A 19,667-nucleotide genomic window follows, 5' to 3' on the forward strand; every position below is an offset into this window, starting at 1 on the left:
TTCATGGCAAAGTTTTCATAAGTGGGCAAGAAAATATATCTCTCTATATATATATATATAAATATATATATATTGATATCTGTAGTACATCAAATGAAGACCCCCAAAACAATTATTATTTTTCCACATTTTCTTTGTTCAATGTCCGATTCATGAAACAGTTAACATTAGGTCGGTTCTGTTATCGGTCGAACCAAATGAAGAATATTTTTAGGCACAAAATCGCCCCAAACCTTCAATGTTTTTTGAGGTTTGACATTACAAAAAATGGTATAAAATTTACCAATCCCCAAGAAAATAGAAGTAAAGGAATTAAAAAAAAAAAAGAATCTGGAAACTCAAGACATACACACTTTTTTTTTATGAGCAGCCGGAGATTTCTCATTCTCACCCATTTTGACTGTCTTCCATAGCGGTAATTGCTAGAGAAAGGAAAAGGATTCCAGAGATTCTGATTCAAAACTCCGACAAGAATAGAGAGAGAAGTGGAGAAGAACATGTGAAATGAAATTGAAAAAGCCGAAGTCCAACTATGTACAATGATCCAATATAAAAAAAATTATTTTAATTTAAAAAAGACAATTCAAATTTCTAAATTAATTCGGTTCGATCAATTATTTTGATTTTAACTGAAGTTTAACTCACCCAAGGTTTAGTGGTTCTTTGTGCATTCAATTGTGGTCTAAAAGTATAAGTTTTGAATTAATCTGACTTAGCTCAGTTGGTTGGTCTNTATATAAGTAATGAGAAAAGACCGATAAACAAGGAGAAGATATTTAATTCCCCTAAAATATCTGAGATGATCCAAAAGACTCCGGTCCAGGCCCAAAATCGACACCAGGCACGTCTCTTTCTTCTACGGTTCTACCTTTCGCTTACGCTACACCTGTAACTCGATCCTTGAATTATTCACGTGTTAATTGGATTTTTCACTCTGCTCGTTTGACCTGTGATGGAATTCCAGGAGCTAAGCTAAGTATTATTAAGCCATGGGGCTGCATTTTTAATTCAAGATCCCTCTTGTTTGTTTTTTTGATGGAATCTGAATCACAGAGGAAGAGCTACTGTGTGATGGAAGATATTTATGGTGTGATTGCGATACCGAAGGGAGAATTTCAACTCCATCCTCTCTCTCCAAGTTTAAAGGAGCTTCAGTTTATTGTTCCGGATCTAGGGCGAGCTTTTCAGGTATTTTTTTCTTCCATTTTTACCTTTCTTTTGTGTGGATTTTGTTCTGCTTGACCTCCATCTAGTTTAAATTGCTTTGTTACCGCGAAAAGGTCCTTTCGGAGATGGGCGGAGAATTGGTTTTTGAGGATTGAGCGAGTCGTTGAGAGGAGGCGAAACGTCATGTTTTTTTTTTTTTTTTTTTTCAGAAAATTTAGAAGTAAAACATTCTAATTTTTGTCTACCTGGGTATTACGACTGCTTTTGGGAGTGTGTTGTGAATGGGAACCTTTATTCATAATTGCATATGCTATGAAAAATAGACTCATGTATGTTTTTTTTTATTTGACTATTACTCATAATAGCTTTATACACGGTATTTTGCTTCCAGGAGCTTCGAGTTTGACGATGAAATAAATTTTGTTTAGTTTACCTTGTAAAGCTTTTAGCTATCCAGAAAAGCAACTCATTTGATTCACTTCAGGATTTGGTGAGAACTAGAGAAGTTGGCGAGTTCCTCAGTGGTGCATTAGCAGGGGCTATGACCAAAGCTGTTCTTGCTCCTCTGGAGACCATCAGGTCTGGTGCATCTTATTGCTTGCTGATTGATTTCTCCCAAATTTAATCTGGTACCCGGTTTACGGCTATGAATAATTGCCGTATTTCCTCATATAATGAGTTATATGAAAGAATCTGCAGATAGTAGTTCCTGTCAAGCTTGTTACTAACTGAAAGGCATTGGCACATGATGTAACTCTTTGCTGTGCTTAGAGTCGTAACTTTCTTAATAAGAAAGAAGTTTTAAGTGTTACTGATATACTCTTTCTATAGACTGTCGATAGAGCAAGCATTGTGATCGACTTTAACTGCTATTTTTTGAATTCTTGTCTACTGTAATATCACAATTTGTTGTGTCAGAATTTTTAGTTTCTTTGACTTAGTTATTTGTCTACAATATGAAACATCAGGAAGATGTTAACCATTAGTTTTTATTATTGATTTATGACAGTAAATTTTATTTTTTTACCTTTCACGTCTAATGTGATTATTGCAGGACAAGAATGGTGGTCGGAATTGGGTCTAAAAACATTTATGGTAGTTTTAACCAGATAATTGAACAGCAGGGGTGGCAAGGACTTTGGGCTGGAAATGCTATAAATATGATGCGCATAGTTCCCACACAGGCAATTGAGCTTGGAACTTTTGAATATGTGAAGAGGGCAATGACATTAGCACAAGAGAATTGGAATCAAACTGAAAGCCCGAAGTTGCAGATTGGTTCAATGAGCCTCAGATTTTCTCTATCATGGCTCTCTCCCATTGCTGTGGCTGGTGCAGCTGCTGGAATTGTTAGCACCCTCGTGTGTCATCCTCTTGAAGTTTTAAAGGTATGTGCTGGTATATTTGTCTCTTTGGAGACTGAAAAATAGCCTTGAGATGCTCAGAACTTTCTACAATAAAATAACCTTTTCTAGCCAGCGATTGATGCAAAAATTGAACTTTTTGTGCAATGTGATGAGATGAAACACTCTATTCCAAAGCACGCAAGTAAACATTTTTAAGAAACATCCTGCTATATATCTCTCATTCTTTTATATTATCACCTCTGGAAATTTTCATTTGCCTTACTGTTATTATCGAGTGTGTTCTAATCTTCAATATCTGATTGCATTCCCCATCTAATACAGGATAGATTGACTGTCAGTCCTGAGGTATATCCTAATCTAAGTATTGCAATGCACAAAATTTACAAGGATGGTGGGGTTCCGGCTTTCTACTCTGGGATTTCACCCACATTGATTGGCATGCTCCCTTACAGCACCTGCTACTATTTCATGTACGAGACAATGAAGAAATCAGTTTGCTTAGCGAAGAAAAAGGAATCTTTAAGTCGTGCAGAGATGCTCTTAGTTGGTGCTCTTTCTGGTATAACTTTTATGTCAATGTTTCAAATTTCAATATGTTCTTATATTGTCTTACTATCGTTGGAGTTCATTGAAAGGATACCTATTTCTAATAACCTTTTAAAATGACAATCTACACATGGGTCGAACATCAATTTTGGGTGCAAAAGAGAAAAATATTTGTGGTGCTGGTTCAAACCTTGTCTGATAGCCCTGAGTCTACTATGAAAAGTTGAAAAGCATCAACTTTATTCTCGTGGTTTTTAGAATTCCGACACTTGAACTAAACAAAGTCGTTAATTGTAGGAACTAGGAACTGCATTCAGTAGCATATTGTGGTTCTAAGGTAGTGCTTAACATGTTTCAGGCTTGACGGCTAGCACGATTAGTTATCCTTTGGAGGTTGCAAGAAAACAGCTGATGGTTGGAGCTATTCGAGGTAAATGCCCACCCCACATGGCTGCTGCACTTGCGCAGGTTGTCAGAGAGGAAGGGCTGATGGGGCTTTACAGAGGCTGGGCTGCTAGCTGTTTGAAAGTCATGCCCTCTTCTGGTATCACCTGGATGTTCTACGAAGCTTGGAAAGATATATTACTCGCTCGTTAGTGATTCCGATGGGCAGACAATATGCTTATCAAATTGATGGAAAATGGTTCCCCTTGTTGGTGGCACAATCTTCTTAGTTTGAAACCATTTTTGAAGGGGCTTCAATGGGCAATCTGAAGAACCATAAGTTTCAGGCCATGAAAATGGATGAAAGGACCAATCGATTTCGATCATTCATCTAACTGGGATCTCCGAGTCTTTTTTCCATATGAAAAGTGCCATCACCTTTGAATTTCATCGTGTACCTTGTGTCGGAAGGCTCTGATTGACTTTTGTTCTTGTATCAGTGGTGCACTGGTGGCAAAGATAGTGGATGAACCCGATCATTATTATAATTATAATTTTTTTTTAAAAAAAAACTCTAATTGGTCTACACTCGTTAGCTGCATGGAATTTTTTTTTGCAGCTATTTTTGCATAATTTTTTAATATTGGTTATCCAACCTGGTATTATTTTTTCAAAAGTAGAGCATGAAAATATATTCTGAAATTGTATGGAATGAAATAATTCGATCTTCTCCCAATACAAAATATCTTTAGACCTCTCATAGGTAGATTTGTATTGTCTGCACTTGTTGTGCCGGTAAGTTGAAATAAAGTCAATTGTGAGGTAAGTCTTGAACGTAGATTTACTCGCTTAATCAAGTACATAGATACCTGAAAATTGGTATGAATATCCTATAATTGAGAACAATATTGGTAAAATTTAGTACTCCAAATGTAAATTTTGAGTATGGTGATGTGTGTCTAACTAAATTAGTAGTCTTCTTGTCTTAACAAAATCAAGCACGATTCACTCAAATTAAGGTACATGCAAAGCAATTCTTAGTATTAAATGTATCGTTTTAGGCATTAAAAGTACATGACTAGAGTACTAATCTCGAATGTTTAGGTTCATACGAATTACCACTATAATTGACGAATACCACCACCTAGAGTACTAATATCGAATGCTTAGACATTGTGGAAGTTGAATTACATAATATTGAGTGCTAATTTAAAAGTGGAATATGTATTTATATTACACATTGTAGTGATCTAATGTGAACCGGACTTGTTCAAAAGAACATCAATAGATATTACATATGTGAGTGCACTCTTCTAGTGTGATCCCGATTCATCAGTTGTAACACCCCGAAAAATTACTTTATGGTGTTTAGTTAAATTTAAAGTATTGGAAACAACAATAATAATAATATCCAATAAATACAAAAAAAAAAATTATGAAATATGTTAAAAAATTAAAAACAATAAAACTTAAAATACTTAATTAGATATATTAATTTATATAACATTTACATTATTTAAGTGAATAAATAAATAAATATAATTTATAAAAACTAGTAAAGTGTCAAAAATTAGAAAAATAACTAAGACAAATATCTATGTTTAGTGGCTCATCTCTTCTTATAAACAGACTTCATTCCAAGCATTTCATAAGAAATTTCATCAAAAATTCATGGAATTAGAAAGATGAAGTGTTAATAGAAAGTTACAATGAAAATAAGAAGAAAATTCATGAAATAATACCAAACCTTCTCTAAAAATTCCACAAAAATTACCTTACATTTCCTTCCACCCAGAAACTAGTTGGTACAATATTTGTAACAAGATCACAAGCGGAATCATTTAAGAAAATTCGAAAACACGAAGAAAAATTCTAGAAAATTTCTGGAAAATTTATTTTCAAGTAGCCAATTCTAGCTCGATTTACTTATTCTTTTACAATTTTTACTTTAGCTTTCACACGAAAGTTCTTCAAAATGTTTTATAATTTAATTATGCTAACCGTAGCCGAAGTAATGTTTTTGGTCGTCTGAGACAAGCTTGACATCCATTATTTTTTTTCCAAATCTGCTATTGATAATTTTCGAATTTTGAAAAGTGTTCGACATAATGTTGTAGATCGTCTCAAAATACATCCACTGGAAAAATACAGTCGTGCGTGGCCACTATAACGACTAAACGCCGATGATCCAACCATTTCTGCACTACTTTTAGGTATTCCTTAAAAGTTTGGTCATTTTGGAGAAGTGTCTTAACTAACAGGAATTTTTTTTAAGTCTTATTCAAAACTACCTCGTACAAGTTTTGTAAAAAAATTCAGGTTCCAACATCTATTATTGGTTCTAAGTACTGTAAAATTACTCGAATTATATTTATAAGAAATTATCTTGGTTTGGGATTGAAACCGAGACAAAAAAAGCTACCAAGGTGAGGTTTTCCTACTGATTTCTTCAATAATAAAGTTTTGCATTTGACCTGAAATTTACAGTGAAGTTTATAAACTACTGATTTATTCATATATTGCATCATATTGTGCATATCACAAATTATTGGTCACATTGTACTGCATATTTGAATATCTGCATTTATTTGTTCTTGACTGGTTATCGATTGACTATTACTAATTGAATGACTGAATGAATGAATGACCGAACGAATTAAGCCTGGGCTACGGTCTATGTACCAGATTGCTAGTCTACTGGTCAACGTGGCTTCGACGTGGAAATGTGAGTCCAATGAACATGTTTAGAAATTGGTATATGATTAATCTGAAGAACGTGACTTCGGTCCAGAAATGTGAGTTCACATTGACTCGTTGTATAGATTCTACTTGAGTACGTGAGAAATAGTGCTACACCGAATATTGTGGGAGCTACCTCTTTAACCTACGCTATTCACTTCAGGGCCATGAACAGTCATTGCATGTCACTTGACATTATATTTCCATAACGATATGTTACTACTGATACATGTTATCTCATATTGCATTATTTCACTGATAAATTATCGCTTGACTTTTTATAAATATATCAACCCAATTTATTCCCTCATTAAGTCCCCAAAGACTTAACCTCTATTTTTTTATGTTTATTGTAAATTTCATCTACAAGATTTCAGGACTCCAAAAATATGATTGAAATTAGGAAAATAAAAATATTGACTCAGCAAGACCGTGGCTCCTACATGGAATTCATTTTTTTTTATCTTTTATAAATTAAAGGATTGTGCATGCTTCCACTACTGCAAGTGGAATATAATGATAACGTTATAATTCTGGGGCCTACAAGTGGTATCCGAGCCTCTCGTGTTTATCTTGAAATAATTTTTGGTGAGAGAAAAAAATTCATAAGATTTTATATTTTTGTGATTTTTATGGATATGACTTATAGTGAAAGCCTCTAATATTTACCTTTTTGTCCAAATATTCAAGATAATGAGTAATAAAATATGATAAAATGTCAGCCTTAGTTTGACCCAAAACTGAGGATTACGTGATCAAAAATTTTGGATCAAAAAGTGCTGGTAGTAGTGTAAAAAATTATTTCTAAATTGATATCGATTTATGAATCTTACGAAATACTGTTTTAAAAGAAAAACGATTTAAATTTTCATTTCCTAACGTCAAGAAATAATTCTTGAGCTAGGAATCAAGATGAACCAACATCATCAATCGCAAAACGAAATAACCTCTCCAACCGTGATGAAGGTCACCGCTCGAAAGCTAGAAGAAACCAAAAGAAGGGCAATGAAATGCACACCGAGAGAAAATTCCAAGAAACATGTTGGACGTATTTCAGCAATTCATGCAATTCTGCTAGCAACCACCAACAAGAAACTTTGGTGAAAATAATCGAGGGTTTTAGAGCAAAACTGATTATTACGAGCAAACCAGTTTACAAGAAAAACTGATTATTAACATGCTCGATAGTGTTTCATAGCTATTCTGTTAGCACCACCAACTTTGCTTTACTAACTCAGAGCAAAACTAATTATTATCAAATAATTTTATCATGCTATCAGTTTAGAGATCATCATTCATTTTCAAGGACATCAGTTTACATCAGATGGCTAAATCGATTATTGGATAAATTTTTCCGTACCTTGCTAACACAACCAAATTTAACTGCAGTACATCTTGTACGGATGTTAGAGAATGATGACTAGACAAAAAACACAACAACATATTTTTTTATGAAGTTTGTGACCATTGTAGTTTGAAGTTTATAAATAGATATGGAGATTAATTGAGCATGGTACACCAAGTTACAAGAACAACAATATACACTTACAACAACTATTTGTTTCAAGCTTACGAGTTCTAGCAAAATTGATCATACACTCAAGAACACTTTACAAAGTATTGTATCTGATTATAGAGGACCATTAAGTGCTAGGAATTATTTGTATAATTCATTATATTCGATAACAATTTGTATACTGTTTTTTCGTTCAGTTGAGTAAACTAAGAGTTTCAGTTTTGACACTGTTATGTCCAAACTAAACTAGTGTAAGTCTTCCCAAAAGGAAGAAATGGTGAATTAGAAGCTTGAGTTCTCCGAACTTTAAAAAAAAAAAACTTGTGCCTATTTACCATTCAGTTTGCCTATTAAACAGGTTTAGGACATCTGTATGAAGTTTTGGTGTGCTTTCACCAATCTAGATGTGTAGAACCCGTAAATTAAACTACGTATAAGCCATGCATAATTCTAGTATTTAAATTAAAATGATTTTATTGCATGAGTATTTAAATTCTTTTCTTTAAATTTATTTATTTAGTTCATGCAGTAGTTTAATTACTACCTTTTCAGTTAAATAAGAGAAGCCGGACTGGAGTTGGAATAAAGAGATAAATTTTAATATTTGGAAAACATTCTTAGAATTTATTTAAGATAAATAATAATTTAATTTATTGTAAAAGAAAGTTTAGGGAATTAATCAATTAATTAGAGATAAGTAGTAAATAAATTCTTTTAGGTTCAATAATTTAATTAAAAGCCTAAAATAACATATGTGACCAATTGAGACAAGTTAATCTAGGCTTATTTTATTTAAAAAATTGTAAATTAACATGGTAGTAATTTAATTTAAGGAATTATCCATGCATGCAAGATAATGGTATTCCTTAATTAATTTATTTATTCACTAAAATATTTAATGGGTAGATCAAACTCTAAAGAATTAAAATACAAGATTTAAGAAATATTTCCCCTCCATTTTTATTTAAAATTTCGGCCACCCCTATGAGATTTAATTAATTTGTTAACTCTATTTTTTTTTATCTTTCACTTGGTCCTTTCCTTATCCAATTTTTGGGAGATAAATCCCTCAACTTTAATCCTCAATAATTAAACAATTAAGCAATATTCTCCCTTATTTGCAAGCTCAAAATCGGTCCTCCTTTAATTTTGGAAGATTATTTTTAGTTGGACAATTTATTTCTTAATTATCATTCCCTTAATCTTTTCAAAGTAGATATTCTCCCCACTTTTAAATCTCTACCAAATAATTTATTTAAGCTATTTTCTCCCTTGTTCCTAGACCCAAAAATCGACCAAGTACACCCTCAATTATCCTTCAAAAAAAAATCTTTTGATATCATATTATTTCCTTATCTCTCAAATTCAAAGATAGCAAGATTGATTCCCTTCCATTTATCTTGCAACCTCCCATTTATCTTCATAGACTCCCTCCCCACCATCATCACCGAAATTCAGAGCATATTGAGAGAAAAAAAAACGTGAGGTGCTAGGGAGGAAATCGAGTAGAAAACAAGAAACAAAAGAAGAACACTCCGTCTCTATCGCGCCGTGTCGTCACCTCGTTTGTTTTCTTTTCAAACGAAAATTTCCAGGCATGTATATGTCCTTCTTTTCTCTTCAATCAAGTCATAATAACATTTTTAAACATTACATGATCATGATTTCCATGGCAAAACCGAATTTGGACAGCAACTTTCAAAGAAAATTCTCACAGATTTTTGGCCCTCCCACTTGTGATTCACGTTTTTGTTGGTTTTGTGGTTTCAGGAGGTTGGCTCGATTCCAGGCACCCAAGGCTGCATCTAAACATGTACTAGAACATGTTAGGGTCATGTAAGAACGTTAGTTCCAGCCCCTACACGCTGGAGATAGAGTTTTGACAGCAACTCAACAAGCATGTCACTTTGTGTCTCGAATTTGCATGTGTAATGTCTAAGGTGAAGATTCTGATCTTGGCTGCCCTAGGGGCTGTAGCCATGGTTAGAACCTCTCCTTGGCTTGTCTAATACGTGACCAAGTCGGCCTTTCAAGGCTTGGTCCATGGATTACATCGGTTTTCAATTAAAACAAGACAAGCCCCTTCGACCCCTTCATTTTCTGCATGTGTGAGTGTGTGTTCGGTTTTGTGGGGTTGTATGGATCTTGGTTGGCTTTCTAGCCCTTAGCCATGGTTCATACAATACCTCATGATGTCTGGATCATGCCATGGTCAATCCAATGGCCACTGGAATGGCACATGACAGCAAAAACAAGCAAGACACCCCACGCGTGCAAGGCGTGTCCTCGGGTGAGTGTGTGTGAGTTGTTCGAGTGTTGTTCGAATTGTGGCTGGTCTAGGGCCCTTAGCCATGGTTCAAACCACACCTTAAGATGTTGGAAAGAAGCTATGGTCAGTGGTTCAAGCCCCAATGGCCATTAACCTTGCAAACGACGCATGCAAGTGCAAGCGCTACTGCTGTATTTTCTGGACAGCAACTTGGTGCTTTGGTTCGGAGGCTCGTTTGAGTTCTTGGTTGGCTTTTAGCCTATGACCTTGGACTAGATAGTACCTCATCAAGTTAGGAAGGTCTTGTTTTTGGCCGTTTGTGATTCGGTTAAGTTTAGAGGTCGTACGAGTATTTACGGTACAATGTGTTAAAGTGACTCTCGAAAGAGCGTTTCATGTTTTGGCCTCCATTCACCAAAATTTTGACTTGTACAATTTTAGGAGCATTATTTCATCATTTTTAGTGTATTTTAATCATGACTAAACGATGGTTCAGTGTTGGTTCGGGTTGGCTCGGAGTCATGATTAAATACTGAGTCAGTGGGCGTAAATGTCTCATTTTTGGAGTCAATTACAAAGCTTGGTCACGATAAATCATTTGCATATTTTTCATGTTAGATTTAAGTCGCAGCGAGCCTGGGAGCGATCCAACCCAATCAGTAAAATTTTTACAGGATATTTAATGATGTTCTTTAATTATATTACGTGCAAAATATTCATTTTGAGATTTATGCGATATTGCTTATGGTCACTTTACTATCATGGGATTATTACTTCACCCGATCGTCAGTTACCGGTCAGTTCAGTTTTGTACCACCCAATATACTGTGGCATTAGTCTGATCAGACGATTAGTATTTCACCCGGTCGTCAGTTATCGGTCAGTTCAGTTCAGTTCAGTTCAGTTCAGTTCAGGGGCCACTTGCGTAGACCATAATCTCACCAGAAAATTATTACTAGCTATTTCATTACAGGGCTATACGGGACAAACATTTCACTTACTACTTTCAGTTGAGTTCAGTTATGCACGTAATATTAATTATTCATGATACGATTTCAGTTCAGTGATGCACGCATTACAATTAGTCATGACATGATATTTTCCTTCGCATGCGATTTTAATATTATTACTTGTTATTTATGATATATGCATGCTGAGTCTTTAGACTCACTAGACTGGATTGTTGTAGGTACTGATGAATTCGGGATCAAGGGCGGGGACCAGTGAGCCAGCTCGAGTCGGCAGTAGTGCGACCCGAGGACCTCATTTATGAGTTTATGTATTATTTTTGCGAAAACTCATTTTATTACAATGAATTATTTTAAGCTGTCGTTTTAAAATATTATTTACTTCCGCTGCTATTTTGAATATTAAACTTTATTTATCAGTTTATCTTATGAATGAGACATTTTAATTATCTAAAAAGAAAAATTTTAAATTTTTCCACAAATTTTCAAGTACGAATTTAGAGGCCTTTACAGGTGGTATCAGAGCCTATGTTCTTGTAAAAGGTTGCACTACTGCTGACCTCGAGAAGCTCACGAAGTCACGTCTTCGGTCTGTAAGTTTTACGTTCATGCATTTTATTTAAAGCCGTAATTATTTTAACTGCATGTTCTCATGAAGTATTTGATAGGATCGATTAACGAAACAAGAATGTTTAGAAGGGGGGTTGAATAAACACTCACAATTAAAACTGATCTTTTCGAGTTTTGAGTTCAGTTTGGTGAGAAACTGATTCTCGGAATCTTGTTGGTCAATGACAATCAGTTAAACTAAAGTAGTTGCGGAAATTAACTGACTGAAAGATAGAATACAAAACTGAAATAAAAGACACAAGGATTGTTTCTGATGTTCGGAGATTTCAATTACTCCTACGTCACCTCTTTTATCGCAAGGATAGGATTTCCACTAAAAGACTTTGATCGAATACAAGATTTGTACTAACCCCCTTCAGTTTGGACTTATCACTGCCAAAAACTGAAACTCTTAGTATTACAGAATGTTCTCAGAGCATAACTGATATTAGCACTATCGAATTTAACGATTATTACAAAGTGCTAGTGAGCTCAAATTGTAGCCTTGACTGCTACGAATAAATCAAGTGAGTGTGAGCTAAAATTTTGATAGAGTAACAGCAAGCTTTGAATAGAGAGTCTGTGCGCGTCATTTTTTCAGCTGATCTTCTGTCATATTTATAATCTTCCCTTCCAACAGTAACTTGAGATATATTTGAATCTTTGTATCCGTTGATTGCCACGTCATCATTCCTTGGGCATTGTTTGCTTCGTTTATTGTAATGCGGCGTCTTAATTGCTTTAGCCGGAATGCGTTGTTCTAAGCTGTATTGATTGAAGTGCGGCGTTTCGTATTTAGTTGCAATCTGCTATGTCTCTTTGTCGGTTGAATGTTCTTTCCCGAGACATGTTTAGTTGAAGGAAGCATACGGCTGAATATATCAACTGATCGGTTTCCAACTGATCAGTCAGCTGTCTTCGAGAATTCAATTAAGTTCAACTGATCAGTTTCCAATTGATCAGTTGGTTTTCTTCGAAAGTTCAGTTCAGCTAGGTTCGGTTGCCTTAGATAATATGCGCGATACTCTTCAGTTAGGCAAGCTGTATAGATCGAATATTTGATCAGTTAGTTCCAATAAATAATCGGTTTGTCAAACATTAGAAATTAAGTTTCCAACAATTTCCCCCTTTTTGGTATTTGACAAAACTAAGCAACTAATAATTGATCAATGAAGCTTATATGATCTTCAAGTCCGTTGTAGATAAAATAATCAACAGTTGTGTACAGATTCGTACAATGAAAGAATGAAATAATCTGTAGCTACATTGTATCAAATCCATTGAGCTGATCACCATTGAACTGCTGATCTGATGATCTATTCCCCCTTTTTTGTCAAATTTCTCCATTCTGACAGATAATCTTTTAACTTCGGTTGAAAGAATCTTGACAGAAGTGGCTACGTCTGGGACTGCATTGAGCACAGTGATTTGCATGAAGTCTATCTTTCTTGATACGAGTGTCTCCACAGCATCAACTCTTTTGCTGTTAGTGTCTTAAGTCACTGAGAGACTTTCAGCTATACCTCTATTCTTTTGGATTTCAGCAATTGCAAAGGAAAGAGAGGTCACGGTAGCTTGAACTGCCTTCAGTTTCTCTGAGTTAAATACTTCTGCATGTTCCAGTTTCAGAGAATGGGCGAGTTGAGTATGCTGAATGTTAGAGATGGCAGAGAGCATTTTATGCATATTATTCTGAATATCTTGAATTTCTTCAAGAACTAATTCAAGATCATTAGATGAATGAGGTGGTGATTGTCCAAAAGTTCCAGGTGCTTGTTCTTCGGAGACTGGATTAAGACCACTAAAGTCCTGTCAGTTATAACTATCTCTGCAATGGTCTGTTCTGGAACAATCATTTCAGCAACTCCAATTTGATCTGGGGGAGGAGAAGATGGATCCTGAGTAGCAACTAAATTGTCTAGCTGAATAGGCAAATTTGTGGTATCTTCAGTCGGAGCATCAAGAACTGGTGCTTCTGCTGGAGATTCAGTTGAAACGAGGACTGGCTCGTCAGTTGGAATATTTTCAGAATTTAGCAACTGAGCCTCCACATTTTCAGTAGTTTCTTGACCAGGTGACTGAGCTGGCACATCAGTAGGCTGAACAAGCTCTCCAGGTAAGACGGGATCCTCTAGAACTGCTCGATCAATTGAGTGATCAACTGATACAGAAACAAGTTCCTCTGTTTGAGATTCTTGAACTACTAACTGAATAATTTCATCAATATTGGCGAGTGTCAAATCAGCTTCTGAGTACATTTGAGGATCAGCAACAGAGGATCGAGGCATATCCCGAGCTTGTTCTTTATTCGGTGATGTGGATTCTTCTTCTTCTTCTTCTTCTTCGGAAGACCCTCCATGAATAACCAATTCCTGATCTCTTTCCCAAAATTTTATCTGCAAGTGCAAAGAGGTAAGATCTGAATCCAATTGAGTAAGCACTGCTCGATCATTATAGGCAGTTGGATTCGTAGGAATGTAGTTGGTCTTCAGCTCTTCAACCAGTTGTGCCAACTTTTTGGCTCTCATTAGATCAAAGAAATAATTTTTTCTTTGCAAAGCCTGCACGATAGTGGCAGCTTTGACTATCCTCAAGACAATTTCTTCCAACCTGATAAACTTCTTCAGCTGGGACTTTCTCTTCAATTGTTTTGCAAAAGTATGAGTTCTGTACATAGTCCAAGCGTCATAAGTTTTCAGTTTGATTCTGGCAAATGCATTTATCTGTTCCCAAATGAGGTCGATATGGGTTTGAACTGAATTTGTTGGCCTAGGCTCTTCAATCAACTTGCCCTTCCCTTTCTTGTCGGTGAGAATGTGTAGAATGTTCAATCCTGAACGAGTAGTTTCCACTGACTTCCCAATAGAGATTCCCTTTGGTCGAGCAGGAGCAAAGAAAATAGGGCGATTAACTGTTTTCAGAGAGGACATGACCCTAACTGACTCCTTCTTTGATGGGTCAGTTGTTTGAGGCAACTGATCTTTTGCTTAAGCTTCAGCTGAAACGGTTTTTAATGGAATAACCTGAATAGGTTGTTGAGCGTCCGATAATTTCAACCTTTCAGTAGGAATAGATTCTAGGGAAGCTTTTGGTTTTGTCTTCTGAGTTCTAGGCTTCTTGACAACCTGGGGAGACTGAGTTTTCTTCGATTCTGATTCACTTATAATCAACTTTCTCTTTGTAGTCTTCAGTTGAGTCAGCGCTTTTGCCCTTTTTACAGACTTGGGAGCAGCCTGTTGAGCTCCAATCTCCTTTTTTATCTTAATGAACTGATCAGGATTGAGATCCAGTTTAGCCTTGGGTGGCAACACATTCTTGGCATTGAAAGTTTTGAATTTGGATGATCTCTCTGAATCATCAGCCACCAATCCTTTAGCTTTCATCAGGTAGCTTAACTGAACAGCGAATCCCTTGGACTGCTTGTTGGATTGAAACATGTTCTTCAAAGTATTGAGATTGAGGTGCTTCCAGTTGAGTCATCGTTCGGCCATAATAACAGCAAGGGCCTGAAATTTTTCCAAGGTTAAAGCAGCAAAGGATCATGCCTTTGCCAATAGCCCTTTGGCTACAATATCAGCCAGTAACTGAACTTCATGTTTCAGTTCTTTCTTTGGATCAGAGACTTCGATTTTCCGTCCATCAGCAGAAAGAAGAGTTTGCATAGCTTCAACATCTGATGCTCTGACTTCAGCAAGGTGTGCCAATCCATCAGAAGGCAACAAAAATGTTTCTCCGAAAGAGTCTTTAGATAAGGTCAACAACTGACCACTAACAGTAGAGGTGATGATACCATCGGGATTGACAGAACCATTGGAGTAAAAATCAAGAAGTTCCTTCGGATAAATCTCTTGGGAAGATTGTCCCAAAAACATCCTCGATATAATGTCACCTCAACTGATATTCCCCCTTGATCAGTGTCCAATTTTACTGATGAGCTCATGGGAGTATTTGCAGCTGAACATGATTCCATGTCAAATTTCTTCAGCAGCTCCTTTGTATATTTAGTCTGACTGATGAATATACCATTCTCCAGTTGCTTCACTTGCAGTCCAAGAAAGAATGTCAGTTCACCCATCATGCTCATTTCAAACTTATACTGCATTAGCTTAGCAAACTTTTCGCATAATTTGGGGTTAGTTGACCCAAATATGATATCATCAACATAAATTTGAACTAATAAAATGTGATCATTCTTAGCAAATTTGAATAAGGTCTTATCAACTGATCCAACAGAAAAATCATGATCAGTTAGAAATTTTGAAAGAGTTTCGTACCAAGCTCTGGGAGCTTGTTTCAGACCATATAAGGCTTTGTTCAAATGGTAGACATGATCAGGAAAAACATGATTTATGAAACCTGGAGGTTGTTCAACATATACTTCCTCTTGTAGTTGACCGTTCAGGAATGCACTCTTTACATCCATCTGATATACCTTGAATTTCTTATGTATTGCATAAGCAAAAAAGATTCTGATTGCTTCCAGTCTTGCAACTGGAGCATACGTCTCATCATAGTCAATTCCTTATTCTAGCCTATATCTTTGTGCCACTAATCTTGCTTTGTTGCGTATAACTGAACCATCTTCGTTCAGTTTATTTCTGTATACCCATTTTGTACCTATAATAGTTTTTTAAATTGGTCTTGGAACTAAGTTCCAGACATTGTTATAAGTGAACTGATTTAGCTCTTCTTGCATTGCATTCACCCAGTTAGGATCAGCAAGAGCTTCATCAGTTGTCTTCGATTCTAGTTGTGAAACAAAAGCTGAATAGATAAATAAATTTAGCATTTGATTGCGAGTTCTTACTGGATCAGATGGATTTCCTATTACCAGTTCAGGTGGATGTGATTTTCTCCATCTGTACTCAGTATTTGTTGTATCAGCAATTTCTTCAGTTGGTAACTAAACATAGTTTTCAGTTTCAGTTGGTGCTTCGTCAACTGGTATTTGAATGTTATCATTATGCTCTATCAACTGATTAGCAGCAACGACTTCCTGTACATCTGATTGGTCCAGTACTTCTGGTTCAGGTGTTTGAAGTATGTTTTGATAGCCATGAATTTCATCTATGTCATAATCTTCCAAATAGATATCTATAAATTGATCAACTAGCTCAATTTGATCAGTTGGCTTATTAGTTAGTTCAGTTTCATCGAAATCAACATGAGCAGATTCTTCAACATTTAGGGTTTTCTTGTTGAAAACTCTATAGGCTATACTAACTGATGAGTATCCAAGAAATATTCCTTCTGCAGATTTAGCATCAAACGCTTTTAAATAATTTTTGTCATTATCAGGAATAAAACATCTGCAGCCGAATATTTTGAAATAAGTAATTATACTTTTTCTTCCATGCCAGATCTCATATGGTGTTTTCATATGATTCTTATTAATCATTGATCTGTTCTGAGTATAACACGCAGTATTTACTGTCTCTGCCCAAAATCTTTGAGAAATACCAGAATTAGTAAGCATTGTTCTGGCAGCTCTTTAAGAGTCCGATTTCTTCTCTCAGCTACACCATTTTGCTGAGGAGTTCTGGCTGCTGAGAGCTCATGCTTAATTCCAGCATTTTCTAGGAAGTTTGAAAGGGTTTGATTGATGAATTCAGTTCCTCGATCAGATCTGATTCGATCAATTCCAACTGATTTTTCATTTAAAAGTCTTTTGAAGAGCTTTATCAGTTGTGCAGCAGTTTGGTCTTTGGATTTGAAAAAAATAACCCAAGTAAATCTTGAAAAATCGTCTACGACCACCAAGGTGTATTTCATTCCCCCTAAGCTCATGATTGGTATTGGACCAAATAGATCCATATGCAGCAGTTTCAAGCATCGGGAAGAAGATTTACATCCCTTGTTTTTAAAAGAGGATCGTACTTGTTTACCAAACTGACATGCTGAGCAAAGTTTTTCTTTTGAAAAATCTATTTTGGGCAAACCAGTTACAAGTTCATGTTTACTCAGATAGGCAATGGATTTAAAGTTTAAATGATTTAGTCTCTTATGCCACAACCAGTTTTTAGATGATTTGGAAGCAATAAAACAAACTGGTGTATAAGTTTGATCATTCCAACTGACTTTATATGTGTTTCCACAACGTTTGCCAGTTAGTATGATTTCATCAGTTGAAGTTTTGACCAAACATGAATTTTTGTCAAATTGTACTAAGAGTCCACTATCACATAACTGACTGATGCTAATCAAGTTATACTTCAGGTTTTCTACTAATAGAATATCTTTAAAAGTAAAGTTACCATGGATAAGCTTACCCTTACCCACATTTCTACCTTTGGAATTGTCCCCGAAACTGATGTTTGGACCAGTGTATTTGATCAGTTGGGATAATGCACTTGCATCTCCTGTCATATGTCGCGAGCATCCACTGTCCAAATACCATATTGAGTTCTTGTTTGTACCTGTTATCTGCAATCACACATATAATATAACTTGGTACTCATATCTATTTGGGTCCTGAACTGATTAGTCCCTTAGGAATCCACACTTGGATTAGTCTAACAGACTTTCCAGTAGCTGTATTCCAAATGGTTTTTCTTGGCTTTTGTGTGCTTGGTGTGTAGTGTACAGATGATATAATATTTGTTTTAGTTTTATTCAACTGATTGTTTAGTCTATATCTCTTCTGAACTGGCTTGCAGTTATAGTAATTGAAATAGTTATTCGAATAGTTCTTGTGAGACCTCTTTGATGACTGACTTTGTGAATCAGTTGAGAATTTTTTACTATAACCAATCTCATATCTTCTAACCTTGTTCATATTCTCAGTAGCACTACAAGAAAAAAGCTAAACGACAACGGATAAAATCCGTTGTCGTAGACACTGTTACAACTGTTGTAATTGGCAGTGTTGTTGAAAGTGTGTTCTACGACAACGGTTTTTAACTGTTGTAGAAACTCAGATTAGCGACGGTTTCCGAAATTAGCGACCGTTTATACCGTCGCTAAGTCGCGACGGATAACAACTAATCGTCGCTAAAATTGGCGACTGTTTTCTATATTCCGTCGCAAAATAGCAACAGTCTAAATTTACCGTCGCGAATATGAGCGACGGAATAAGCTATACCGTCGCTTAAAAAGCGAAAGTTAAGATAAATACCGTCGCTAATGAGCGACGGGATTATTAACAACATCGTCGCTAATTAGCGACGGTTAGAGCTCAATCCGTCGCTACGTTTTAAATGCATTAAAAAAAATTATTTTTATATTTAGACGAATCTGAAAAAAACAACTTTTAAAATCTTTTTAAGCTAATAATCATAACTAACAGATAGAAATTTAACAAAAATGAAATCATAACAAACAGAAAGAAATTTAACTTAAACATAAATCCTGAAAAAAAAATTACAAATAAATCGAAACTAAAAGCCTACAAGAGAGAAAATGTATGTTAGAAATGGGAGGGGTGAAGAAACTGGACCGAAAACGAGAGTATATATAGAAAAATGTGCGACGGTCGTTCAAAATTCGTCGCTATTTTGAATCGGCGACAGTTTACACCTGTCGCTATTGCGACGGTTATCAATAACTGTCGCCAAAAAGCGACAGTGTTTCACTAACCGTCGCTATTTACGACGGTTTAAGAATAACCGTTACCATTTTTAAATCGGCGACGGTTTTATAAACATCGTCGCTAAATTAAATCGGCGACCGAAGGAGCAAAATCGTCGCAAAAGTTCAAATAAAGCGACGGTTTTTGCCTAAACCGTCGCTATTTTTAACAACGGCTCCCTAAAACCGTTGTCATTTCTAAAAAAACACACTAATCCACAACGGTTTTCGTGAACGTTGTCGTTTCTCCAAAAAAAACACGCTAATCCACAACAGTTCACGAAAACCGTTGTCGTTTCTCTAAATAAACACGCTAATCCACAACGGTTTTTGAAAACCGTTGTCGTTTGTCCAAAAAAACACGTTAATCCACAACGGTTTTTGAAAACCGTTGTCTTTTGTCCAAAAAAACACGCTAATAGACAATGGTTCTAAAAACCGTTGTCGTTGACCCCAAAAACACGCTAAAAGGAAAAACCGATGTCTTTTAGCGTGTTTTTGGGGTCAACGACAACGGTTTTTAGAAAACCGTTGTC

At 35.7% G+C, this 19,667-nt stretch overlaps 1 protein-coding gene across 2 annotated transcripts; it reads left to right on the top strand.

Annotated features, from left to right (window-relative positions):
- The first annotated feature begins 812 nt into the window (after window positions 1–812).
- Window positions 813–4,022, top strand: LOC140973483 (probable mitochondrial adenine nucleotide transporter BTL1). Of its 2 annotated transcripts, none has more exons than XM_073436322.1 (5): window positions 813–1,188; window positions 1,652–1,746; window positions 2,222–2,555; window positions 2,856–3,093; window positions 3,439–4,022. In XM_073436322.1, exons 1-5 carry the CDS (start codon window positions 1,036–1,038, stop codon window positions 3,675–3,677), a joined length of 1,059 nt encoding a protein of 352 aa, XP_073292423.1. In that variant the 5' UTR covers window positions 813–1,035; the 3' UTR covers window positions 3,678–4,022. The 2 variants fall into 2 exon arrangements, with proteins under 2 accessions (XP_073292423.1, XP_073292422.1); XM_073436321.1 differs by having other exon boundaries at window positions 1,049–1,188; window positions 1,559–1,746.
- The last annotated feature ends 15,645 nt before the right edge of the window (window positions 4,023–19,667 follow it).

Source organism: Primulina huaijiensis, chromosome 3, assembly GCF_012295235.1.
Source record: "Primulina huaijiensis isolate GDHJ02 chromosome 3, ASM1229523v2, whole genome shotgun sequence".
Taxonomy (NCBI): Eukaryota; Viridiplantae; Streptophyta; class Magnoliopsida; order Lamiales; family Gesneriaceae; genus Primulina; species Primulina huaijiensis.

Excerpts from the sequence above, each read along its gene's own strand:
- LOC140973483 (XM_073436322.1), top strand. The coding sequence starts at position 1,036 with ATGGAATCTGAATCACAGAGGAAGAGCTACTGTGTGATGGAAGATATT. Across the intron at positions 1,189-1,651 it reads ATCTAGGGCGAGCTTTTCAG|GATTTGGTGAGAACTAGAGA; the intron begins GTATTTTTTTCT and ends GATTCACTTCAG. Across the intron at positions 3,094-3,438 it reads CTTAGTTGGTGCTCTTTCTG|GCTTGACGGCTAGCACGATT; the intron begins GTATAACTTTTA and ends AACATGTTTCAG.